Source organism: Hipposideros armiger, unplaced genomic scaffold (genome assembly GCF_001890085.2).
Source record: "Hipposideros armiger isolate ML-2016 unplaced genomic scaffold, ASM189008v1 scaffold_1155, whole genome shotgun sequence".
NCBI lineage: Eukaryota > Metazoa > Chordata > Mammalia > Chiroptera > Hipposideridae > Hipposideros > Hipposideros armiger.
Window position 1 is genome coordinate 240,588 of NW_017732505.1, and position 27,342 is coordinate 267,929.

Genomic DNA, 27,342 nt, shown 5'->3' on the forward strand with positions numbered 1-27,342 from the left:
GCATCGATACTGATCTGCAGAGAAAGGCAGAAAGGCAGGGCTCTTCCAAAAGGCTCCCTTGGCATCCAGGAACCTCTGGGGCTAAAAGGAGGAGGGGTCTTGGAAGTGGTCAGGGTCATGGAGGACAGTGTGGAGCAGTGAGAACATGGTGCTCTGTTGAAGGAGTTGGTCCAGATGCTGGCGGCTGCCCGCCCAGAGGAACACCCAGGGCACTTCTGGTACATTAGCTCAAAGCTTCCTGGTCTAGTCAGCCCTGGGGAACAGCGGGGTATGGAGACATGGCCTCTGACGTCAGCAGACCTGCGCTTGAATCCCAGCTCTGTCATTTCCCAGCTGCGTGACTGGGGAAGTGACTTTTTTTGAGCCTCAGCATCTCCATCTGCAAAATGGGCATACTAATAGTATCAATTCAGAGGAGTCAATGAAATAGTGACAATCACTTGGCACATAATAAGCACTCAATACATGGTTATTGTTACTCAGGGCCACCACATGAGGTCACAAAGGTTGTGTCTTGCTTATGCAGGACTGAAATCCGAGGACCATTTTTCTTCACAGTGTACATTCATCAGGCCACTTGCCTTGAGAAGGTGCCTTTTTTTATTCTCAAATGGTGCACCATGAGGGCTAGTGGCCGACCTGGTGTTGGTTACATCACTTCTGAACACAAAAACAGATTTCAGTCCCTTGTGAAAACGTTCATCTATTTTACTCATAGATCATCTTGAGCTGTTTCCACTACTTTGCATGTCATAGATGTCTTTTCTTTTCTTTTTGTTTGACATTCAAAATTATTTTACATTAGTTTCGGTGTACAGCATAGTGGTTAGACATTTATATAATTTATGAAGTAATCCCCCAATGAGTCTAGTGCCTACCTGGTACTAAACATAGTTATTACAATATTATTGACTATATTCCCTGTGCTGTACTTTATATCCCTATGACTACTTTGTAACTATCAATTTGTACTTCTTAATCCCTTCACCTTTTTCACGCATACTATTCAACCCCCTTCCCATCTGGCAACCATCAGTTTGTCCTCTGTATCTATGAGTCTGTTTCTGAATTTGTTTGTTTGTTTGTTTACTTTGTTCTCTAGATTCCATATGTAAGTCTTATTTGTCTTTCTCAGTCTGACTTATTTCACTTAGCATAATGCCCTCTGGTTCCACCCATGTTGTTGCAGATGGTAAGATTTCAGTCTTTTTTATGGCCGTGTAACATTCCATTCCATATATGTACCACATTTTCTTTATCCAATTGCCTATTGATGGGAAACCTTGTGCACTGCTGGTGGGATTGCAAAATGGTGCAGCCACTCTGGAAAACAGTATGGAGGTTCCTCAAAAAATAAAAATAGAACTACCTTATGACCCAGCAACTCCACCTCTGGGTATTTATCCGAAGACATCCAAAACACTAATTCAAAATAATATATGCACCCCTGTGTTCATTGCAGCATTATTTACAACAGCCAAGATATGAGAGCATGTGATAGATTTCTTAACCTTGCCACCTACGAGCACTTTTCCTGTCAATTCAAATAAAATAAGCAAACTTTCAGCCCATAAGGGCAATCGAGAATTTTCAGGCTGCTGAGAACCAAGGTTACAGCACTCCCTTGGCAAGCCTTTCTCGTCCCTGCCACCATTCAGTTTTTTCTATTTCAAGGGGATGAAAAAGTCCCCATTCCACGCCTCAGAAGGCCTGTGTATGTGGGCACACCCTCAGATTTGGGGAGATTTTACAGGTTCTTGGAGCCTGATTTTTCTGTGGCAACTCAGGCCTGGAGAGAGTGTATGAGAGAACTCAGAAACAGATCAGGGCCTGGGTATACCACCCAAAAGAAGTGAAAACAGAGACTTGAAGAGATATCTGTCCACCCATGTTCATAATAGCATTACTCACAACAGCCAAAATGTGGAAGCAACTCATGTGCTCGTCAAGAGATGAACGGATACATGAAATGTGGTCCCTCCATATCATGGAATATTATTCAGCCTTAAAAAGGAAGGGAATTCTGACATGTGGTACAGTGTGAGTGAACCCTGAGAACATTATGCTAAATAATATAAGCCAGTCATAAAGGACAAATATTGTACGATTCTACTTCTTTGAGGTACGTAGAGTAGTCAAATTCATGGAGACAGAAAGCAGAACAGTGGTTGGCAGGGGCCTTGGAGAGGGGCAATAAGAAGTCATTGTTTAACGTGTACAGAGTCTCAGATTTGCAAGATCAAGGGTTTTAGAAATGGATGCTGATGATGGTTGCATAAAATGATGCAAATGTACTTTTTTTTTTTTAAAGATTTTTATTGGGGAATTGGGAGAAGGGAAACAGACAAGTTGTTTTTTTGTTCTTCAGTCTAGTTGTGGAGGACGTTGCTTCACTGGCCCAAGTTGGCACCATCATTGCGCTCTTCCCAGGCGAGGCACATCAGTCGCCGGCTTCTGGACGGCCGCTCACGGCGGCTGCTGGCCGCTCACGCTGGCTGCTGGCTACACATGGTAACTCATGGCAGCCCACTGCAGCAGGGGACTGCAGCCTACACCGTCACCGGCGGTGAATGTACTTAATGCCATTGAGTTGTACACTTAAAAATGGTTAATTGGTAAATTTTATGTTATGGTAAATTATACAGTAAATTTTATACCACTATTTTTAAAAAGGGGGGGGGAGAAAAAAAAGAAATCGATCTAGGCCCTCTGACTCTCCTCTAGTCATGCCCATGAAATAAGGACAGGGGGGATTTTCCCTGCGCTCTGGTGGCAGGTGGCGAGACCCATGGCTGTTGGTCCAGAGGGTGTCAGGCAAAAGCCCCACCTGGAGTGACAGCTGGTGTGTGTGGGTAGAGGTGGGAGAGAGGCGCGAAGTTAAAGGGAAGCAATGCAGAAGCCAGAGTGGCATGAAAATGTAGAGTTGAGAAACAGAGTGACAGGCAACTATGATCAAAGGGCATCAAGGGCACAAATAAAACAGGACCACAGTTCAATGAAGCAAATCCTCATTGTCAACCAGTTCTCCAGAGTCTGCAAGAAAAGCGCATCCTTGACCAAGTGATAAACTGAACCGTAAAGCAATTAACCTGTTTGGTGAACAAAGTTGCCCCTTCTGCATTTGCAGCTATTTACTCTAAAGGAGGCATTCCTTGCAGATTGGTCCAAGGCTCAGTAAAACAGGTTACAGTGGGAATGTCCTTCCATTCGATCCTCTTCTTATTACTTTAGCTGAAGGTCTGAGAGAGACTAAACATCCACACATCTTTGTGTCAAAAGAGGGTCTTACAGAATTACTTTCGGTCCAAAGTGCTCCTGCAAAAGCTGTGCCTTCGCTTCCTAGACTGATTCCTATGCTAAAGGCAGCTCTGGTCCATTTGGGTGATGAAACGTTTGAAATAGGATTGGATGCTCTACTACTGTTAAGTGTCGTTGTTGATCCTTCTCTAAACCACCATCTGAAACCTCTGCTTACAAGCCTTTCCAAGAGACTAAGGGACAAGAAATTCAAAGAGCCATTCGCCAATGCATTATAGAAGCAAGAGCAGCATGGTGGACGTGGACGCCTTATCACCACCAAATCTAAAATCCCAACACATTGCTCCCTATGTTGTTGAAGAAGGTAGCCAACAAAAATCTCACTACCTGGTGACAAGTATTAAGACATTGTATTTGCTCTCTGACCCCAGGCTTCTCCCCGCAGGCATTGACTTCAGCCAGGGTGAGTCGTGGAGAAGTAGAGAAGTCTGAGAAGGCTTCTTCTTAGCAGCCACAGGAAACTAATATATCTTTTGACTTTTCATCTGGGATCAATCCAGTTTGTACTCGTTTGCTAGGTCTGTCGTAACAAAGTACCACACACTGAATGCTTAAACAACAAAAATACATTTTCACAGTTCTGGAGGCTAGAAGTCCAAGATCAAGGTGTCAGCAAGGCTGGTTCCCTCTGAGGGCTGGGAGGGAAAATCTCTTGCAGGCCTCTCCTAGCTTCTGGTGGTTTGTTGGCAAGCTTTAGTGTTCCCTGGCTTGTAGAAGTATCATCCTGATCTCTGCCTTCATCTTCACATGAGATTCATGTGCATGTCTGTGTCAAAATTTCCCCCTTTTATAAGGACACCAGTCATATTGGATTGGGGTCCACCCTAAAGACCTCATTTTAACTTGATCATCTCTGTAAAGAACCTATGTCCTAATAAAGTCACTTTTTGAAGTACTGGGGGGTTAGGACTTCAACTTATGAATTTCTGAAGACACCCATAACACAGTCATTCATGCCACAATGTTCTTCTGAGCTCCTACCATGAGCCAAACACAGAAGTGGGTGCTGAAAACACCAAACAGATTAGGCTCCTGCCCTATAGAAACTGGAATTCACACATCTTAAATTTTTTTGCCTCCTGCCCCTCACTCTTCACCTCCACTTCTGAAGGCCTTTATTTATTGTTGTTTATTTTGTGGTGCATTTCATCCATACTCCTGTTTAATGCTTAGAAGAGCTTGGGGAAATTTTTATAACTTCCTATTGTATAGATGAAGAAACTAAGGACCAGGAAGGGCAGCCACTTGCCAAAATTTACACGTGGCAGAGCCAGCTTTTTTTTTTTAAACAGTTTTATTGGGGAATTGGGGGATGGGAACAGTGCTGGGGAATTGCGGGAAGGGGAACAGACAAGTTGCTGTCCTTTTGTTTTTCAGTCTAGTTGTGGAGGACGTTGCTTCACTGGCCCAAGTTGGCACCATCATTGCGCTCTTCTCTGGCGAGGCAGATCAGTCGCTGGCTTCTGGACGGCCGCTCACTGCGGCTGCTGGCTGCTCACGCTGGCTGCTGGTTACACACGGTAGCCCATGGCAACCCAGTGCAGCAGTGGGTGCAGCCTAGGCCATCGCCGGGGACTCCAGGTTGAGCTGTTGTTCAGCATCTTAGCTGTAGAGGGCAGTGTCACTGGCCCTCACATGTGGGATCCGAACCGGGGCCCTCTGGCGTCCCAAGCCAGCTCTTAACCAATGCGCCACTCGGCTGGCCCCAGAGCCAGCTTTTAAATCCAGACACAGAGGACTCCAGGGTGTAGGTTTGAAGCCTCTAAACCAGGAATACTTTAACTAGGGTCCAGGCACTCCTAGAATTCAGGGGGCCCATGAACTTGGATGAAAAAAAAGTTGCATCTTTTTTCACAATCCTCTATCTGAAACTTAACCTTTCATTCAGCTATGAAGGCAGATCACAGTGACAGTGGTATTGGCAGTGGTAATCAATTCGTCACCAATGGAAACCACAGATAATTTCATAGTATGTTATAGCTGTAGTTCTTGAAATATCATCTAGACTTATCACCACTCTATACAACCACACCACTATCTAGTTCCAGAACTTTTTCATCAGCCCAAAGGAAAACCCCTTGTGCATTAAGCAGTCACTCTCCATTCTCTCCTGCCCCAGCCCTTGGCAACCACCCATCTACTTTCTGCGTCTGTGGATTTGCTTATTCTGGATATTTCATATCAATGGAATCATATACAATATTTGACCTTTTATGTTTGGCTTCTTTCATGAATTTAATTTTAAACAGTTGAAAATGTTCTTCTGAGCAGGGGCCCAAAGCACCATAGTGCATTGTAACATGTAAAAGTGCAAAGGAGGGTTTGTAGCCAACCTCTCATTGCATGAACTGGCTTTTAGCAGAAAACGACACTATATGGTAGGTAATTCACATTTTTTAGATGCGGAAACCTGAGGCTCAAGAAAGGGCTGACACTTGCCCAAGTGTTTTTGGCATGACAAATAAATAATGAAGCTGAGGTTTAAGACTGAGTCTGTATGGCTCTAAAAATTAGTGCTTTACTCTGACACATGAGCACTTCTTAGGGTGTGCTCCCTCAGAGCCCTAGACCTGGGAGATGTGATGGGTTCTACAAGAAAAAAAACCAAAAACAAACAACAGGATAAGTCAAATATGCTGGGACAACTGTTAACTTCCCTCTCCTCTCGGTGAGTTATTTACAGAGCACATTTTTTCCCCAGAACTTACTGTCCTCTTCTCTGGTGCACCCTCTCTATCTCTTTTTTTTTCTGTGTCTCATTCTCTGCTATCTCTCTGTGTGTCTCTGCATCTCTCTCAGGAAGGCAGCACAGTGAAATGGTTGAGATAGTAGGCTCTGGAACTAGACTGTCTGAGTTTGACACCTGATTTTACCTCGAGACTGCTGTGTGGCCTTGGACAAAGTCTTAACTATTCTCCCTCTAACTACAGAGTGAGGATGAGAACAATACCTACCTCAAAGGGTGAGGATTAAGTGAGTTACTCTGTGTAAAGCACTTCACACTTCCCCAACAGGATTCTCAGGGCTAGAATGAGGACTCAGGTCACAGAGCACAGCAGGAGCCAGGACCTGGGGTCAGGAAGTCCATGGAGGCACCTATCCAAGGTCAGAAAAGTGCTAGTTCCACCCCTGATTTCAAGAGGTCAGGGTTGTCAGTCCCCTCCTCCTGGGTGGAAAAAGCATAGGGTAAGGCTGGGCCTGGTAGCTTTGACTTTCAGACTCAGAAAAAGCATTGCCTTTGCCTCTCACTTCCATGCACGTGGGGTGACTCAGCTGCCCTGACACCCTAGATCAGGAACTTTGGTGGTGGCAAGCAACTTGTTTAGTTGTGCGAGCAAGATGCTTGTTCTCCATTTGAAAGGTGAGAGAAAGGAAGAGGCTGATAGCTAGATAGAGACAGGCAGATGTGGGCACATTCATCACACAGTGGGCGATTATGGACTGATTCCTGCCAGGGCAGACCCAAGCATACTGAGCATCAGTCAAATTAGACTCAGACTCTACAACCCTGGACCTCAGAGTCTAAAAGGAAGAGACAGAGCTACCAAGAAAAAGGGAGAATGCAAAAGGAAGAGAGATGCAGAGAGAAGTTAGAAAAAGACACCCAGACACCGGGAGACAGACAGAAGACAAGGAGGGAGCGGTCTAGCTCAATCATAGAGGTACAAAGAGTGCAACAGAAAATTAAGAGTAGAACTACTATTTCAATCAGCAATTCCACTTCTGGGTATTTATCCAAAGAAAATGAAAACAGTAATTTGAAAAGATATATGAACCCCTATGTTCATTGCAGTATTATTTACAATAGCCAAGATATGGAAGCAACATAGGCACCCATCGAAAGATGAGTGGATAAAAAATGATGTGGTATATATGTATACATACATATTGGAATATCACTCAGCCACAAAAAAAGAGTAAAATCTTGCCATTTGTGATAACATGGATGGACTTGGAGGGTATTATGCTATGTGAAATAAGCCATATAGAGATTAAAACATACTGTATTATTTCACTTATATGTGAAATCTAAAAAAACAAAACAAACAAACAAAACAGAAACAGACTCATAGACACAGAAAACAAATTGATGGTTTCCAAAGTGGAGAAAGGAGGGAGGTGGGTGAAAAAAACGAAGGGGAAAAGAGGTACTTACTTCCAGTTTTAAAATAAATAAGTCACAGGAATGTAATGTATAGCATAAGGAATATAGTCAATACTATTGGAATGATTTTATACTGTGACCGATGGTTACTAGACTTTTTGGGTTGATCACATCATAAGGTACATTAGTGTTGAAAAACTATGATATGCACCTGAAACTAATATAATATTGTAAGTCAACTGTACTTTACTAAAAACAAAAATGAAAAGATCAGAATGGCGGGGGGACTGTCATATAGAGTTAATAAAATTTCTCAGATTATAAAATAAAACAAACAAAAAAAATCTAGGGCCAGCCGAGTGGCCTAGTTGGTTAAGAGTTGACTTGAGAGCACGAGCTCTGAGCAATAGGGCTGCCGGTTCGATTCCCACATGGGCCAGTGATGCTGCACCCGAGCTGAGCTGTCGCTGAGCTGCCAACAGGTGGCAAGATGGCTCAGCTGGTGTAACAACAAGATTGCTTGTTTGGTGGTAGGCTACGCCCACCCTCAACTAAGACTGAACTCGGCACCTTGAGCTGAGTTGCCGCCAGGATGGCTCAGTAGATAGAGCATGTGTTCTTAACAACAAGGCTGCTAGTTCGACTCCTTCATGGGATGGTGGCTACATCCAAACGCAACTATATTGAACACAGCACCTTGAGCTTAGAGCCCACACACTGTGGACGGGAAGTCAGATGGCGATTGGCGCCCTCCACAACAAAGAGCCCTCCACAATGAAGATTGAAGAACAACAACTTGGCCAGTCCCCTTCCCCAATTCCCCAATAAAATCTTAAAAAAAAAATGTCTAAGAGAGAGAGGCCTCACAACTGACTATATTTCCATGTCTTCAGATTACAGTCTCACTGCCTTTCTCCACCTGTCCTACCCCTGCTCAGGGCCTTACAAACTTTGTCTTTTTCATCCCCTCTCTCTGTTATTCTCATCCTCCCAGTCTTTTTGGCTGTCACAGAAAAGGAGAGGTAAAAGAGAAAGACACTGAACATCTGCAGGCCATACAAAGACAGGAACAGGATACACACACACACACACACACATACATACATACACACACACACACACCGACACACACAAGCACTAGAGCACATGCAGACTCACACATGCAGGAACACACACCATCACCACCCTGTAAATACAAACACACTCTCACATTGAAAACAATACAAGCATATAAAGCATACATGCAGATATAAGCTGACTCATCCACAGGAATATACATATGGTGTCTTATGGGCAAGATGAAGTAACAGTGACCAGAGGAAACAACCCTACTGAAACAACCACCACATGGGGAACTGATACGAAAACAGTTTTTAAAGCATAGGACAACATGCAATCAAGGACTCTGTGTCTGAGAAATGAAAAACAAAAGGGGTAGCTCTACAGTTGCCTCAGTGTATGGCCTTAAGGGTGTTTCCAGGCTTCAATGCAGTCAGGGGAACCCAGGTGGAGCCCCATTCACTCCCCAAATTAAGTAGACAGAACGAAGAGTTTAAGGGGTCCAAGGCAGCTAGAATTCACAGGAAAAAGTACAGGTTAGGAGCTGCAGAGAGAAGGAATTCTGAAGATCTTCAGAGGGTCCCTGGAGAACACTCAGCTGAGGACTGATCAAGCATGTGTGTGTGGAAAATACCAGAGGCTGCGAAAGAACCCTGTGAAATGATTATAAGAAATGGTACTCAGGCAGGGCCAGGAAGATTGCCTGTTCCCATCAGCCAAACTGAAAAAAAAATCTTAATTCCTGAGGCACTGGGACTCAGGAAAGTCTTGCCTAGTAGCGGGGAATAATCCATCCTAGGCTGCACACTCCTCGAACTCACTGAACAAATCTTAAAAAGAAGACCTGAAAGGGTTAAACATTTTCCAAGTACTACTTGTGTTTTAGAACAAAACTCAAGGATATGTATAAGAATACAAATATCCAGTACCCAACGAGGTAAAATTCATACTGTCTGGAATCCAAAAAAACTTACCAGGCATGCAAAGAGGCAGACAATGATAGCCCATAATGAGGAGGGGAAAAAAGCTGACACAGATGTTAGAATTATCAGACAAGGACCTTATAACAGCTATAATAACGGTATTCCATGTGTTCAAAGGTCTAAGTAGCTATTTGGAAGATATTAAAAAGACCCAAATCAAACATTTAGAGGTAAAAACTACACTACTTGAGATGGAAAATACACTTATGGAATTCATGGCAGATTAGATACTGTAGAAGAAAAGATTAATAAACTTGAATTCACAGAAATAGAAACTATTCAAAATGAAAAACAGAGAAAAGAGAATTAAAAATATAAACAGAACATCAGTGAGTTGTGAGACAACATCAAGAGGCCAAATTTATGTATACTTGAGTCCTTGAAAGAAAGGAGAGAGAAGTAGAGACAAAAAATACATTTGAAAAAATTAATGGCTGAAAATTTTCCAAATTTGGTGAAAATTATAAACATGTACATCCAAGAATCTCAACAAACAAACAAAGAAACAAAAATATAAATAAGCTACACCAAGGCACATCAGAATCAAATTTCTCAAAACTAGTGTAAAAAAGACACATGCCAATAAAATTGAAAACTTAGATGAAATTGAAAAATTCCTCAAAAGATACAAATTATCAAAGCTCACTAAAAGAGAAATAAATAACTTGAATAGCATTGTAGTTATTGAATTTGAAGTTAAAATTTTTTCCATAGAGATGACACCAAAAGCATAGGCAACAAAAGTAAAAATAGATAAACTGGATTGCATCAAAATTAAAAACTTCAGTGTATGAAAGAATATCAACAGAGTGAAAAAGCCACCTAGGGAATGGGAGTAAATATTTGCAAATCATATATCTGATAAAGGGTAATATGCAGAATATATAAAGGATATCTACAAATCAACAACGAAGAAACAACCCAACTGAAAAATGAGCAAAACATTTGATTAGACATTTTTCTAAAGAAGGTATAAAATGTGCAACAAGCATATGAAAAGATGCTCAACAGCAGTAATCATTAGGAAAATGAAAATAAAACCACAATGAGATATCACCTCAGACACATTAGGATTGTTGCTATATCTCTATTCTATCTGTACAGAAGATAACAAGTGTTGGCGAAGATGTGGAAAAATTGGACATTGTGCGCTGATGGTGACAATGTAAAATTGTAAAGGTACTCTGAAAAACAATATGACAGTCCCTCCAAATATTTAAAATAGAATTACCACATGACCTAGCAATTCCACTTCTGTGTATACATCCAAAAGAAATGAGAGCAAGGTCTCAAAGAGATATTTGTACACCCATGTTCATAGCAGCGTTATTCACAATAACCAAAAGGTGAAAGCAACTCAAGTATTTATCAACAGATCAATGCATAAGTAAATGTAGTATATATGTACAGTGGAATATTATTAATCTTTAAAAAGAAGGAAATTCTGACACATGCTACATTCAACATGGACAAAACTTGAGAACATTAGGCTCAGTGAAATAAGTCAGTCACAAAAAGATTTCAGTTATCTGAGGTCCCTATCTGAGGAGTAGTTTGCCTAACATTGCAAGAAAGATGCTGCCTAATCTCCCTCCACTCCCTTTTAAAGGAAAGACACAGAGAGGGGTGGAAAGCCAGGCCCAGGGCACGACAGGTCCATGTGGACACAATCATTCACATATTCTGCAAATTGGCACTGAGCCTGCTTGGAGAGTGACACCAGCCCAGTGCACATCAATCAGACTGGCACAGTCTCTGCACATGCGGGATTCAGAGTCTAAAAGGGGAAACAGAGACACTGAGACAGGGAGAGAAAGCAAGAGAGAGAGACACATAGATACACAGATTGTCAGAGAGGATCAGAGACATGTCCTGCACTGTAAACACACAGCCAGAGGCAGGGAGAGAACTGCTCTGTGCTGGTGAGAGCAGTCAGCGATACAGGGGACCAAGTGTCCCCCTGCCAGGTCTCAGTCTCTCTGTCTTTCTCCACCTGACCCCCTCCACCTCTGAGTCTAACCAGTTCTGTGTCTCTCCCCACTCCTTCTATTTCTCCCATTTGTGGCTGTCACAGAAAGGAGGGTGAAGGAAGGGGGACTGAGCACCTGAAGGCCCTACAAACACAAGAACAGGGAGATGCACAAACACACAAACACACACAGATGCACACACAGGGACACACACTACTACCACCACCATACACATGCAAACATCTCTTCACATATGAATGCATGTTAATCCATATAAGCCTACACATGCAAAAATACATGCATAAGCACATGCAGACTCATACACAGAAACACATCAGCTTGTTCACATAACTACAAACACCCCTTCACATATAACAATCTTACAGGCACACACACAGATGCAATCAGGCATGGACAAAGATGCAAGTATCAACACACAAACAACATCACAACAAGTAGACAGTGTATGCTCATCATACCCATAAAAATAAACACACAACGCATGTATGGAAACATACTCACATTTACCTTGGAAACTACCACAGGATTCTGCTGGTATCTGGGGAGTGCTGGGGTAGGCGGTGAGCATGTCACCGGGCTGCCTGAACAGAGAGTATGGGCGCCTTAGTACCTGTCTTTCAAGTTCACATTCCTGGACAATAATGAGAGGGAGGCGGGGAATGGGTGACATTACATAAGCGGGTGAAGAGGCAGGCTGAGGATAAAGGGCCCAGCTGGAATCGGCAGTGGGCTGGAAGGCAGTCAGACTGAGACCATGGAGCTCAGTGTCTTCCTCCTCCTTGCTTTCCTCACAGGTCTCTTGCTTCTCCTGGCCAGGGGCCACCCAAAGGCACAGGGCCGCCTCCCACCAGGCCCCCGTCCTCTGCCCATCTTTGGGAACCTTCTCCAGATGGACAGAAGAGGCCTCTTAAAATTCTTCCTGAGGGTAAGATGCAAATGGATGGGGTCTGAGGGTGGCTCCCTGTCTCCATACTTGGGAATCACTCACCAGGAGTGAGCTTTCCAGGCTCAGGTGTGGGGCGTGCGAAGGTTAGTGAGTAAGAGGCATGGAGCTCAAGCACGGTGGGTGGTGGTCAGATAGTCAGAGGCATCCTGCTCAGTTGGAAGTGCATGGCACTCTCCCTGGAGAGGGCAAGCGGGCATGAAGAGGTGTCTGGGTATGAGCCAAGGAAGTAGAATTTCACATCTTCTGTCGCCACTGGAAGAGAGAGAAAAAGGGCTGTTGGCAGCAATGGAATAGATTTCTTCTGTGTCAACAAGAGAGCAAAGATTGGCTCATGTCAGTGCCAAGACAATGCAGAGGAGAAGGGTAAAATGTGGTGGGGAGACCACCACAGAGTGCTTCCCAGTAAGCACCATGGTGACCACATTTCTGAATCTTGGGCTTGTCATTTCTTTGCTTTTAATAGAGACAGTATTATCACATATATGGAGGGGCCCCAAGTACATATTATTTAGTTCTCATTGTCTTCAATAGCACAGGGTACCATTCTTTCCTGGAAATTCCTGGATTTCGTTTCTTCATTCAGAATATTGTAGCTAGGATTTACGTATATTGTCATGGGAATTCTTCAAGTCTCATTTACAGCAACCCTGTGGGCTAGGTGAAGTGCTCTCCCCATCTCAGAGAGGTACAGACAGTGAGGCTCAGCCTGGGGAAAGCACTAGTTCACAGTCACAGCTGGGACTTCACAGACGGGAAGTTGGTGTTCAGCCCGGAGGTCTCTTTCTCTCTGATGTCCTCATAGACTGAGGCAGCTAACAGTTTGGGGATCACTAAATCCTTTGAGAATTGATGAAAACTGTGGGCTCCTTCTTGTCCCAATATCCACACACATTTCTACATAAAATTTAGAGCGTTCCAGACCCCTAAGGCTCTTTCATGGACCTTCAGAGGATCCTCTAGGTGTCCACAATACTCCACTATCATTGCATCTTTGGAGAGAAGGAGAGAGAGAAAGAGAGAGAGAGAGAGAAAAGGAGAGGACATGAGCGCTACTGGGTTTTGTTATTCACAGGTAGGGATGGTGGCACTGCTTTTCCTCCATTTCCCAATAGTTCCCAAATCCTCGTAGAGTCACACAGGCATGGATTCGTGTTGTGGATTCTACTCTTATTCAATGAGTCTGTTTATTATTCTGTAAATTGAGATAGTGACAATAAGAACATGCCTCCTAAGAATGTTCTGAAATAGGAAGGGGTAGTGCATACAGCCTGATGTATCGTAAATGCTCATTAAATGGCAGCTACTTTGATCCACACATTCATTTATTCACTCATTGAATAGTAATTTGCTGGGTGCCTTCTGTATGCCAGAGAATATTGGCATTGGACAGGACATGCAAAATAAGCTAATAAGGAAATATTAATAGACAAGAGCAATGATTACAATAAAGCAGGATGCTATTTTAGAAAGTGGTGGGAGCTACTTCAGATTGAGTGGTGAGGGGAAGGCCCAATCCTGCTTTGTTTCAGAGCAGATACCCTGAAAGATGCAAGAGGAAGGCATCAGAGAGAGGCAGGTGTTGGTGCAAGAACCCTGAAGTAGGAGCCAGTTCAGCAGGTTTGAGAGAGAACACGAAAGCTGGATCTGAGTGAGCAACGGGGTGAATGGGAAGAGAAGCAGAGGGGTGATGGGGTCACGTCACAGGGCCACGTGGACCATGGTGGAGACTTGAGGTCTTACTCTTAGCGAGGTGGGAGCTCTCTGGGGTGTTTGGAGCAGGTTAGGGATAATGAAAATATTAATTAATTTTCATTTTAATAGGATTACTTGACTTCAGGGTGGGGGTGGGTGAGTAGTGAAATGATTGCAGAGGGGACAAGAATGAGAATAGGGAGACCAGAGGGGAGGCTTTGCAGATCAGTGTGAGAGGTTTTTCAGTAAACTTTATGGTTTTATGATTGTAAATCAACTTTTTACTGAAGTTTAACAACACCCTAAAAAGTACACACATCATAGGTACTCAGCTCAGTGAATTTTTCAAACAACAATACTGATATAATTGACATACAGATAAATAACAACAGGTCCATCCCTGAAACCCTCTCAAGTCCCTTCCAGTCACTATTCTCCCAGTATCCTGACACCACAGGTTCGTGTTACCTGTTTTTGAAATTCATATAAATAGAATTATGGTATATGGGCTCTTTTGCATCTACTGCCTTTTGCTCAACATTACGCCTGTGTGTTTCATTCAGTTGTTCGGTATAGGAGTGGTTTGTTCATTTTTCATTGTTGTGTAATGTTCCATGATACAGGCATGTCATTGTACATTTTTCTATATTGGAGGTGCTGGGCATTTTATATGAAGTTTCAATGAATCTCCTTGTTCTTTATTTTGGTGAACACAAGTACACATTTTTTTAAGTATCTGGGAGTGAAGGTGATGAATCACTAAGTATACATGTGAACTTCCAGCTTCTTTAAATACTACTGAGCAGTTTCCCAATGGGCTTATTGGTGTTACAGTTGTTCAGGTTTCATTATCACCCCCCAGGGGGACATCACTTCTCATTCATGTCTACCAAGTAGGTGGTTCAAAGTAGTTCTCCAGGGGAAATTGTCGAGAGGCAGACAGCATGTAGAAGTTGAGTCACAAGGAGGAGGATTGTCTAGTTGGCAATCTGACCAGGGAGATCTGATCAGACTCAACAATATGGTACGGAATGATATTAGAGATGTTGAACCATCTGTACTGCTTGGGATGCCAACCAATCATGCAGACCCTGGTCGGTCATGGGTTAATTGTTTAGTTTCTGGATCCTGGTAAGGTGAAAGGCAGATTGGGGTACAGGGTTTGGGGTGGGGATTACTTACCAATCTATATGTAACTGTTTTCATGGCTTAGCAACAGGGATGATCACAGAGGTGCATATTAATGGCAACCCTGGGTGTGTGTGTACACTTGGCAGCTCCGAGACAAATACGGGGATGTCTTCACGGTGTACTTTGGGCCAAGGCCTGTGGTCATGCTATGTGGGATAGAGGCCATTCGAGAGGCCCTGGTGGACCAATCTGAGGCCTTCTCTGGTCGGGGGAAAGTTGCTGTTGTTGATCCAGTCTTCCAGGGATATGGTAAGTGCCTCAAAGTCACCGGGATGGGATGAAGGATGGAGGATGGGGGTTGGGGAAGGTGAGCTTGGGAAGGGAGGACAAAGGGTGGAGAGGGACCCAGCGTGTCTTTCCAACTCCCTCTGCAACCCATGCCTACCTATACCACAGGTGTGATCTTCGCCAATGGGGAACGCTGGAAGACCCTTCGGAAATTCTCTCTGGCCACCCTGAGAGATTTTGGGATGGGCAAGAGGGGTGTAGAGGAGCTGATTCAGGAAGAAGCTCAGTGTCTGGTGGAGGAACTGCGGAAATCCCAGGGTGAGTCCAGGAATCGGAAGGAAAGAAGGACAGTGAATCAGAGAGGTGCAGCGTGCATAGTAACTGAAAGACAGGGGTGTACATGGCAGGGGAGAAAGAGAGGTGGAGATAGAGAAAGATAGAGACTGAGAGATCATCAGACAGAGGGATGGGGACACAAGAGGGGCACAGAGATGGGCAGAGATGAGTAAAGGGAGCTAGAAGAGATTCAGGGTTTAGGGTCGAGAAACTCAAAGACATAAACTTAGATATTATCATGCTATTTACTTGTGTTCAGGGACACCAGTTCATGGAGTAATTGTATCTATCAAAGGCAAAAACAGGGCCTGTATAAAGGAAAGCAAAGAGAAAAAAAGGAAAAGTACAGACATTTTGAAAAGTACAAACCGTGTTTTCTGTTCCTTGAGTAAAGTGCTGATGAACAGGCAGCGAGCAAAGAGGAAAGTTGGGGTTTTCTGCCCTTGGCAGCTGGATGGGCTGTCAGAGAAGCACGTTCAGTTGTTTTTAGATTTTTCATACAGGGGTGTTTATGAGATATAAAAGTGACAGGCTCCTTTCTCCTGAGATTGTGAGACATAAACACAGAGGCTGGGAGGGAGAGGCAGATGCAGCGACACAAGGACCAATAGACAAAAAGGACAGAGAGAGGGACTGAGAAAAATGACAGGAGGAAACAGAATGACACAGGCAGAGAGACAGAGAAGGAGAAAGAGATAGAATAGGTGGGATTGAGGCAAAGAGAGAGACACACAGAGACAGAGAGAATGGAAGACAGTTGGAGAGGGAGAAAGTAACAAAGGCAGAGAAAATTAGAGAGACAGACAGGCTCAGGAAAGATTCTGCAGAGAAACAAGATAAGATGGGCAGATGAGACGGGCAGAGAGGGGCTGCCTGACCTGACCCAGACTGACCTTCCTGGCCTCACAGTCCACCCTCCCTCCAACAGGGCGAGCCTGGCTCATACAAACATCAGTTAACAAGTACAGAAGGATTTCTTGAAGACCAGAGACCACCAGAAGTGGACAAAAGAAGAGAAGGGAATGACAAAAAAGGGACAGCGAGAGCAGAGTGTTTTAATTTGTACAGATCATGGATTGAACACCTGCACTGTACTCCCCCAGCCTAGGGAATTAACTGTACCTGTTCCCAGAGTCAGAGCTGGTGCCTAAGAGGCGAGCAACCTCACAGTCTCTGTAGCTGGGTTGTCGGGTCTGGATCCTGGCCCCAGCAATGAGTCACATGGTCAAATGACTTAACCTCTCTGTTTGCCCATCTACGAATAGGGATAATAAGAGAACTGAACCTTCCTCACAAAGTAGAGTGATAATTAAATAAAATAATATGGGAAGTGCTTAGACTAGGGCCTGGCACATAACACAGGGTAGTGAGTGTTAGCTGTTATTATTCCTATTTTCTTTATGATTACTGAGTGACAGAAAACAGTCACACAGAGATGGGGCAGCAACCAATGCTCCTCAGGCACTTGAGTCTGTGTCATGACCTGCTACCACCACCTCCTAGGAGAGCTCCAGGACCCCACCTTCCACTTCCACTCCATCACTGCCAACATCATCTGCTCTTTGGTCCTTGGAGAACGTTTTGCCTACAGAGATCCTGAGTTCCTGAAGCTTCTGGAGATGCTTTACCAGACCTTCATGCTCACAAGCTCCTTCTCCAGCCAGGTCAGGGAAAGGGTGAGGGAAGGTTGGATGAGGTGGACATTTTGGTCAGGGGAAAGGGATGATCTGCTTTGGGGTCACAGAAATGCAGCTTGGAAGAGGGTTGGAAGAGGGGCAGGGACAACAGGGAGAAACAGGGTGACAGGCTCCAGGATGGGGAGAGATGGTGAGACAGGGACTGAGAGACTAAGAGAAAGAAAGGGAAGTGATGGAGGAGGCAGAGATGGAGCGTCAGAGAATTAGAGGGAGAAACTAAGAAAACGAGGGCTTGGAAGAGAAAGAAAAGAAGCAAGGAGAACATGAGAAAACAAGACAAAAACACGCAGGTTAAGAGATCCTATGAGACACAGTTGAAAATGTGTGTGTGTGTGTGTGTGTGTGAGAGAGAGAGAGAGAGAGAGAGAGAGAGAGAGAGAGAGAGAGAGAGAGAGAGATTGATTTCTCTGGGAGGTATTAGAGCCCTGAATGGCTGCCTCTTTCTGTTTTGCTAACCCAGCCTGGGGAAGACCTTATAGCCCCTTCTGTCCCACAGGTGTTCGAGTTCTTCTCTGACATCTTGAAGTACTTTCCTGGCACACACAGGCAAATCTACAGAAACCTGCAGGAAATCAATGCCTTCATTGGCCGCAGTGTGGAGAAGCACAGGGAGACCCTTGACCCCAGCACCCCTCGGGACTTCATCGATACCTACCTGCTCCACATGGACAAAGTGGGGTTTGGGAAAGGGGAAAGGGAGGGGATGAAGAAAAAGATGAGGGATGAGAAGAAGGGAGAAAGAAGTGGGGGCGGGAAGAACAGAGGGTGAGGAAGAGAGATTAGGAAAAGGTGAAGGGAAAATGAAAGGAAGGAGAAAGTGGAGAAAGTAGGGAGAAGAGAAAGACAGAGACAGAGAGAGAGAGAGAGAGAGAGAGAGAGAGAGAGAGAGAGAGAGAGAGAGAATAAAGAGAATAAATACAGGACAGGAAAAGGAACAAAAATACAGCAACAGGTGAAAAGACCCACAGAGGCAGAAAGACGCTGGGAGAGGAAGCCAGGCAAACACACCAAAGAGATGAAGAGATGGATTGAAACAGAGACCGAGTGGAGAGAGACTGAGAGAGACAGAGATAGAGATAATGGATGGACATGCAGAGAACAGAGAACAGTAAAATGGGCCAGGTGGTGTGAGAGACCCAGAAACAAGTGGAGGGAGCCTGGAGATGTGAGTGCAGCAAGGCTCCAGCCTCCCCTGACCCAGCCCCATTCCTCTGGACCAGGAGAAATCCGACCCGAACAGCGAGTTCCACCAACAGAACCTCATCATCACTGCTCTCTCGCTCTTCTTCGCGGGCACCGAGACCACCAGTGCCACTCTTCGCTATGGATTCCTGTTCCTGCTCAAATACCCCCATGTCGCAGGTAGGCTGGTGGGGACAGCGCATCAAGGGGCATCTCTAACCCCTTTTTAGCTGCAGAAGTGGGGCAGGGTTCCTGCTTGAATGAGAGGCAGCATTCCCCTCTTATATCAGGAGCAGTGAAAGACTGACTAAGTGGCCAAATAAGCCAGCCAGTTGGTAGATAGACAAATGAAAAGCCTGTCAGTCTGTTCTCTCCCTGTTTTTGCCAATCACTCAAAGATCAACTCATCCATCCATCTATCCATCCATTCATCCACTCACACATCCATTCATCTGTCTGCATTTTTGTCCACTAATTGATCTGTATACTCAGATACTTTCATAGATGATTTTCCCAAGAGCATACATTTCCATTTCTTATTTGGATTAATTGATTCATTTGTTGACCCTTTGAAATAGTGGGTAATGAACTCATAATCATTAATCCATTGGCTTATTTATCCATTCATTCATCCACCCATCTTCTTTTTCTATGAACTCAATTTCATTCCTTAATCCTGTCATCAGTCAGTCCTTCAATTCATTGTTAACCATCTTTCCCCTCCATTTATTCATTTAATAATTCACTCATCGATTGATCTTTGATTTATTCACTTACCATCAAGACATCCATTCATTTATTACTTTATTTTCCTATTTTGTCCACTAATTTATTTGTTTACTTATTCCTGCATAAATTTAGCCAGCCATCCATTCATGTGATTTATTAGTTAATTAGGTTCATTTGTTTATTTGTCTTGAGACCATTTATTAATTAATGATTTATTAACTCACCTATTGATTGATAAGTAAATGCATACATCCAACATTAATGTTCTTCTACTCATTAGTCTTTTCATTTATGAATTAATTAATTAATTGATGTATTCATTTATTAATCCAGTTGTTCTTGGGTTGATCTACTGATCTCTTTCACTGTTGTGTTCCTGAGGACCTAGAACAGTGCATCATTTATAAGACACATAATAAATATTAGTTGATTTTGTACTCATATTAGAGTCGGAATTTTTACAGGTTCATAGCCTCGATCTCTTTTTATTTTCTTTCTTTAATTTTCTTTTACTTTTTTTTAGCCTCGAGATCTTAATCTGAAACTCTGTGGAAAATTGTGCATGTGGTGTGTGTGTGTGTGTGTGTGTGGTGTGTGTACGTTTACACCTATGCACCTGGGGAGAGAAATCATAACATTCATTAGATAACAATGAGTGGGAATTCTTGTTGCTTCCTCCTCTGATTTCCCCATCCCAACCTGGTTGCTCTGAGAAGTGTCAATGATGTAAGCCTTTATTATAGGTTTTCCCTTTCTCATTAGCGTGTAGAAAACCATGCCTCTGCTGAAATGCCTCTTTGAACGAGGTTCTCTGGTCCCATTTTTCTGTGCAGAGAGAGTCCACAGGGAGATTGATCAGATGATTGGCTCACATCGCCCTCCAGCCCTGGATGACCGAGCCAAAATGCCATATACTGATGCAGTCATTCATGAGATTCAGAGATTCGGGGACATCCTCCCCATGGGCGGGCCCCACATAGTCACCAAAGACACTCAATTCCGAGGGTACATCATCTCGAAGGTGAGGCCAGCTGGGTAACCACAGCTCTCCTGTGTGAGAATCCTGGATTCTCTTAATCTCCAAACTTGACCTCTTTTGTTTTACTACTAGGGCCTCTTGTTTTATTTTTGTTTTGTTTTCAGGGTGGGGTGGGGAAGACAATGGCAATATCTTGTGATTGTCCTTCAGGGCACTGAAGTATTTCCCATCCTGAGCTCTGCTCTCCATGACCCACGTTACTTTGAAACACCAGACACCTTCAACCCTGACCACTTTCTGGATGCCAATGGGGCACTAAAGAAGAATGAAGCTTTTATCCCCTTCTCCTTAGGTAAGCTGGATCCAAACTCACTTCCCCAGACACCAGAGTGAAGGTGTCATTCCCTTCTTGAGACAATCAAGGAGAGATCTCTGCTTATGGAGCAGTTAGTACATCCCAGCTCTGTTACCTGCATTATCCCATGTCATATTCACTACTACCATTGAGAAGTGACATCCCTACCCAATGGCACATCTTGGTAAACTGGACTGTGGGCAAGTAGGTCAACCTCTCTACACCTCGGTATAGAATATCTGTTGAGCACAAATCTGACCCAATGTTTTACTGGGGGCCAAAGATAATGCATCAGACATATCACATGGAGATATAGATCCTGCCCCAGGAATTTTACAGTTCAGCAGGGGAGATTGACAGTCATTATAGCCACACAATAATATCTAATTATGAGATTTAATGCCTGAAATGTGGTTAGAACTGCTTGGCACAGAGTAAGTGCTCACAGTGGCAATTTATTATTATTATTATTATTATTATTATTATTATTATTAACCATAGCTTTGATAAGCATCTCTAAAGAAAGTTTTGGGAGCACAAAATGGGAAGTACTGACTACTCCTGGTTGGTCGGTGAGGAAAAGCTCACCTGAAGCACTCGCTTCTTTGCTAAAGACCTCATGGGTGAATATCAATCAGCCGCTGGAAAGAGCATTCCAGGCACAGGGAACAGCAAAGGCAAAGCCTGAAGGTGGAGACAACATGGCACATGTGAGAAGCTAGAAGATCCCAGGGAGCCTGGGGTGCAGATTACAAAAGGGGTCAGAGGTGAAGAGCTCAGCTGGACGGCCTTGAAAGCTGAGGGGAGTTGGGATTTACTCTGTTGGCACTGAGGAGCTGGGGCGAGGGGTCTTGACATGCCTCGGCTTGTCCCTATTCGGCACTCTTTGGCCCCATTCAGAGAAAAATCCAAGCTCAGGGTCTTCATTTTTGCTGATACAGGAAGATCCCAGGATCAAGCTCCTAGTCTTGAGGTCTATCAGTGACTTTAGTGACCCAGGGCCCCTGGCTCTGCCCACTGCAGTGGCCTCCTCTCTCATTTCATCTTAAGTGAGAGTGTGGGGACATGTGGGTGGTGAGATGAGGGTCAATTCCTTCATTCCATAGTTTTTCCCTTAGTTTATAAAGAGATAGAGATATAGAGAAATAAGGACAGAGATAGACAGGTAAGGGTAGAGTGAGTGAGAAAAAGAGAGAAAGACAAGGAGAGACCCGGAGGGAGAGAGATATGGGAATGAAAGTGAGTTAATAGATGGAGGAGGAGGAGGAAAAGTTGTAGGAGGTGGAAAAAAAGGAGGACGACGAAGAAGAAAAGCAGAATAAGAGATATAAAAAAGAGAGGGACATAGTAGAGAGGAAGAAATGGTGAAGGAGAGAAGAGGGATATGTAGAGGGAGATGAACATGAGAGGGAGCAAGTTGCAGACAAAATCAGATCCAAATAGATAGACACAGGGAGTCAAACAAGATTGAGGAAACCAGAAAAGAATGAAGGCAGAAAGATAGAGAACCAATGCCTGATAGGAAGTCTGAGAAAAAGACAAAGTGACCTGTATGGGCAGAAAGAGAGACAAACCGAGTCACAAAGGTATTAGAGCCAAAGATATATTAAAGCGTATCCTAAGGACAGCCCTAGGGATGGGAGAACAGAGTGGGAAGGAGATAACAGGCTGTTTTGGAAAGAGGTGGGTCATAGAGCCAGTTACAGAAGAGGAACCAGCCCAGCGCCCTGCCCCAAGATTGCTAAACTCATGTCTCCTAATTTGTGGATGTGCCAAAAATGTGGACCCTCCCCCAGATACCTTCACATGCACAATATCTAACAACTTGCAAGTCTAGGAACTGCCTGGAAACCCATTCTTGAAATGGCCTTTCCAGGTTGTCAGCTTGCAGATGAAAAATCACCAAGTAAAGGGAGAGGCTCTCTGTGTGTCTGCCTGAGCTCCATGTGTCCTCATTTCTCTCGAAGCCAGTGGTTTACACCCTATTGAAAGGCGTGTTCATGGGAGTGGTGGTGCTTACACCTCTGAGAATGTGATGGGAGCTATAGACTCCCTTCTCATATGCATAAGTCCCATTCACAAATTTACATACAATATGGGTTTTTTAAAATAAATTTTTTAAAATGTGTTTTATTTTTTTAATTGGGGAATGGGGAAGTGGAACACTGTTGAGGAATTGGGGAGAGGGACCAGCCAAGTTGTTGTTCTTCAGTCTTAGTTGTGGAGTACACCAGTTGCCATCTGGCTGCCCATCAGCAGCTCATGGCCTCTAAACTCAAGGTATTGTGTTACAATCCTAGTTGTGGGTGTGCATAGCCACCATCCCATGTGGGAGCTGAAGCAGCAGCCTTGTTGTTAAGAGCGCACACTCTATCCACTGAGCCATCTGGGTGGCGGCTCAGCTCAAGATGCGGAGTTCAGTCTTAGTAGCTGGCAGGCACGCATAGCCCACCATCAAACAGGCAGTCTTGTTGTTAGGAACACATGCTCTCACCAGCTGAGCCATCCTGCCACCTGTTGGCAGCTCAGCTTGGGCGTAGTGTCACTGGCTTATGTGGGAATCGAACCGGAGGCCCTGTTGCTCGGAGCTCACACTCTTAAGCTAACTCTTAACCAACTGAGCCACTTAGCCGGCCCCTTCTTTTTAGAACTTTTGAAGCCTGTTACTTTCAGGCTGAAATAAAAAGTAGACAATCACATGCAGTGCCAAACACATACCCCACACTTCCCACTACTCACACCCAGGACAAAATACAAAGTACTAACTACACCTATAGGATCCTTAGTATGGACCAGGTATTAGTCTAAGAATTTTTACACATATTAACTTCTTTAACCTCACAATAGGACTATGAGATAAGTACCATTTTCCTAATGCTAAGTCAGCACTATGCACATACCTACATGTCACATGTGGACACACACACACACACACACACACACACACACACACACATCCAACCAGGTGAGGGTCTTAAGACTTTGTGGGGCTAACTGAACCCTTGAAAATCTGATAGAAACTACAAACCCTACCCTGGAAAAATGAGAAAGGCACATCCACCCAAAGATTTCCACCTGGTTTCAGAGGGTTTGGGAAGCCCCTAGAAGTCCACCCTGAATTGCAGTCTCATGCAGATTGATTGCAATGGACACAGGCATCTGGGCTTTGGACAAAGAACATGCATGCACTCCAGGTGATCCACACTGGTGTTCCTCTGTGCCCACAGGAAAGCGCATTTGCCTTGGTGAAGGCATCGCCTATGCGGAATTATTCCTCTTCTTCACCACCATCCTGCAGAACTTCTCCCTGGCCAGCCCCGTGGCCCCTGAGGACATTGACCTCACACCCCAAGTGAATGGAGTGGGGAAGTTGCCCCCGACATACCAAATCCGCTTCCTGTCCCGCTGAGGGGGTTGAAGGAAAGGGGTCAAAGGATTCCAGGGTCATGAAGTATCCCCACCTCTGCAGGGAATGTCCCCTGACTCTTCATGTTTTCTTGATCGGAGAGACCTGTTACAAGCCAGTATCCTTCCCCCTTCTTGGTTGCCACCTCTTTGCATTCTCGTCTCCTTTCTTCATGCTGCAGCTCTTCTGAATACTCAAGGAGGTTTTTCCTTTCCTCTGGTAATAGAATTCCGGGAGTGGTGTATATACAGAAACTGGAGACTGTTCAGGGAAACTCAGCACAGGATTTCTCTGCAGTCTGCCACCCAGGCCATAGCTCCCCTTGAGTGATTTCTCCCTTTTCAGAACAACCACAGCCTCCATTTATGATCTCCTTGCGCTCCATGAGCTGTGCATCCATCATCTCACTTGAATCTCTCAATGGCCCCATGTGGTGGGTACAATGATCATGTGTATTGTATAGATGAGTAAGCAGAGGTGGGCAAAGGCATCAGTTGTCCGAGGTCACATGGCTAGTGAGTGGAAGACCAGATCCACACTCTGTCTCCTTCGCGCTGGAACTCAAACTCTTTACTAAAGCTTCCTCCCCATATGTTTTTAAATTAAGGTGAAATTCACAGAACAACAACAAAAAATCAACAATTTAAAAGAGTGTAATGTAGTGCTTTCTGTGTCTCTGGATTTGCATTTTCTGCATATTTTAATATAATGGAATCACATAAAATGTGCCCTTTTGTGACTGACTTCTTTCACTTAACATGATATTTCTGAGGTTCATCCATGTTGTGCTCCACTGTAATCTTCCCGCCTCCTCATCTTACTGCCTCTCCATTTTCTTTTTAATATGAAAAGGTGTCCACAGCCCACAGGACCCTGGTCTGTGTGATTATAAACAGATGCCTTGGATTCCCTGATACTCTCCTTGAAGTCCTCTGTGACACAAAGAAACATCCAAAGACTGACCTATCCAGGTCCGGTGGTGATCTGTGACATTTTATGTGTAAACCATTTACTGTCAGGTCACAACGGATCTTTCTGGAAGGTAAATACTTCTCCATCACCTCAATGGCAGCTACATGAAGGCAATGTGTTGCCTTGTTCATCACTGTTCTCTCAGTACACGGAGCAGTGTGTGGCATACAACAAGTGTTGAACATATTTGTTGAAGAATGGCTAAATTCTGCAATCCCCAAAACTGCCAACATGGAGCTAGGTTTTTTCATCAGCTCATGTGTCCTCCATATCTTCCTCTGTTCTATTGCCCCGAATTGGGGTCATTTGTCCTCACTGGGCACATTTTGCCCCAATTCTGCCTGCCAGCAGTTTTTGATTCTTCATATGCCTGCCAGTCTCTGACAAAACGGGCTGAAAGCCAGCCTTGCAAAAACTAGGAAACCAGCCTTCACATGTCCCACCAGCTGCCGCACCACTCTTTCTCCAGGGAGGCACCCTTTGTTCACGGACATTGCCCACTAAAATACCTCAGGCGAGCCAGGGGCTAATGGGAAAGTGGCTTTGTGACCCAACGGGGATGCAAAACTTCTGGCCTCTGTAGCACCTGCCAACTTTGGGCTCGCTGTTGCCTCTGGAGAGTTACAAAAAGTTCTGCTAAGGTAAATGTCTGGTGTATTGTCTGCCACCAAACACATAAAAACAACCAACAACAGAGCACATCACCTTTTAAGAGGGAGAGCAGATGGAAGGCAGGCACAGCGAGGACCATGGCCCTCTGGGTGATTCTGATCCACACGGTCCTCATAGGCCTCTTGCTACTCTGGGGCCACCTCACCTTCCAGGGCTGCCTCCCTCCTGCTCCCTGGCCCCTTCTTTGCCTGGGGGAACATTTTGCAAATAGACCACAAGGACCATCTCAAGTCCTTCCAGGCAGTGAGATGGGGAGGGGAAAGGGTGGGAAGTAAGATATGTAGGACGAGAAAAGTTCATGGGCAGCAAGGTAGTTAGAAATCAAAGTTGTATTGTTGTTTTTTTAAAATTAGTTTCAGGTGTACAACACAGTGCAATAGTTATATTTTTTACACCTCAAAGTGACGACCCTCCTCCCCCAACCCACCGCCCGCTTTCCTCTCACCCCATATCATACATATCTATTACAATTGCATTGACTCCACTCCCACACTATACTCCACATCCTGTGACTATATATATATATACATTCAATTGTAGTTGACATACAATATTATACAACATTAGCTCCAGGTGTACAGTGCAGTGATCAAGCCTCTACCCCATCCATGAAGTAGTCTCTCTAACAAGACATGTGACCATCTGACACCTTACAAAATATTTACGTTATCAATTATATTCCCTGAACTGTCTTTCATATCCCTGTGGCAATATTGTAGTTATCTATTTATGCTATCTAATTGCTTCCCCTTCACCCTTATTCCCGTCTCCCTCCCAACTAGAAACCATCAGTTTTTCCTCTATATCTCTGAGACTATTTCTGTTTACTTTGCTCGTTCATTCAGTTTTTTAGATTCCACATATAAGTGAGATCATATGGTATTTGTCTTTCTCCAGCTGACTTATTTCACTTAACATAGTGTTCTCTAGGTCCATCCATATCGTTGCAAATGGTACAATTTCATTCTTCTTTATAGTGGAGTAATACTCCATTGTATAAATGGACCACAGTTTCTTAATCCAGTCATCTACCGATGGGCATTTCAGTTGTTTCCAAGTCTTGGCTATCATAAATAGCATTGCGATACACATAGGGGTGCATATATTTTTTCAAGTTAGCTTCTTGGGTTTTCTGATAGATATCCAAGAGTGGAATTGCTGGGTCATGCAGTAGTTTCATTTCCGGTTTTTTGAGATACCTCCATACTGATTTCCATAATGGCTGCACCAATCTGCAGTCCCACCAACAGTGCAGCAGGGTTCCCTTTTCTCCACAGCCTCGCCAGCACTTGTGGTTTGTTGATTTATTGATGATAGCCATTCTGACCGGAGTGAGGTGGTATCCCATTGTGGTTTTTATTTGCATTTTTCTAACGATTAGTGAGGTTGAACGTTTTTTCATATGCCTGTTGGCCATCTGTATGCCCTCTTTAGAGAAATACCTCTTCATATCCTCTGTCTATTTTTTAATTGGGTTGTTTTTTGGTGTTGAGTTGAATGA

The 27,342-nt window shown here is 44.2% G+C and overlaps 1 protein-coding gene, 1 long non-coding RNA gene and 1 pseudogene across 3 annotated transcripts in view; 2 read left to right on the plus strand and 1 right to left on the minus strand.

Annotated features, from left to right (window-relative positions):
- LOC109376602 (uncharacterized) overlaps positions 1-12,207 on the minus strand; it is a 36,299-nt gene extending 24,092 nt beyond the window's left edge. The window contains exons 1-2 of one of the 2 annotated variants that reach the window (XR_002122757.1): positions 12,130-12,207; positions 11,958-12,037 (exon numbers count right to left, since the gene is read on the minus strand). This is a non-coding gene — a long non-coding RNA (uncharacterized LOC109376602). Of the gene's footprint in view, positions 1-11,957; positions 12,078-12,129 lie in introns of those variants that run through there. The other variant, XR_002122756.1, reaches the window with a different exon arrangement.
- Positions 2,617-3,902, plus strand: LOC109376601 (PACRG-like protein pseudogene; annotated as a pseudogene).
- On the plus strand, positions 12,161-26,239 carry LOC109376600 (cytochrome P450 2B11-like). Its single transcript, XM_019632650.1, has 9 exons — positions 12,161-12,381; positions 15,372-15,534; positions 15,682-15,831; positions 17,353-17,513; positions 18,043-18,219; positions 18,767-18,908; positions 20,291-20,478; positions 20,647-20,788; positions 24,019-26,239. The coding sequence occupies exons 1-9, from the start codon at positions 12,211-12,213 to the stop codon at positions 24,198-24,200; spliced, it is 1,476 nt and encodes a 491-aa protein (XP_019488195.1). The 5' UTR covers positions 12,161-12,210; the 3' UTR covers positions 24,201-26,239.
- Positions 26,240-27,342: the final 1,103 nt, after the last annotated feature.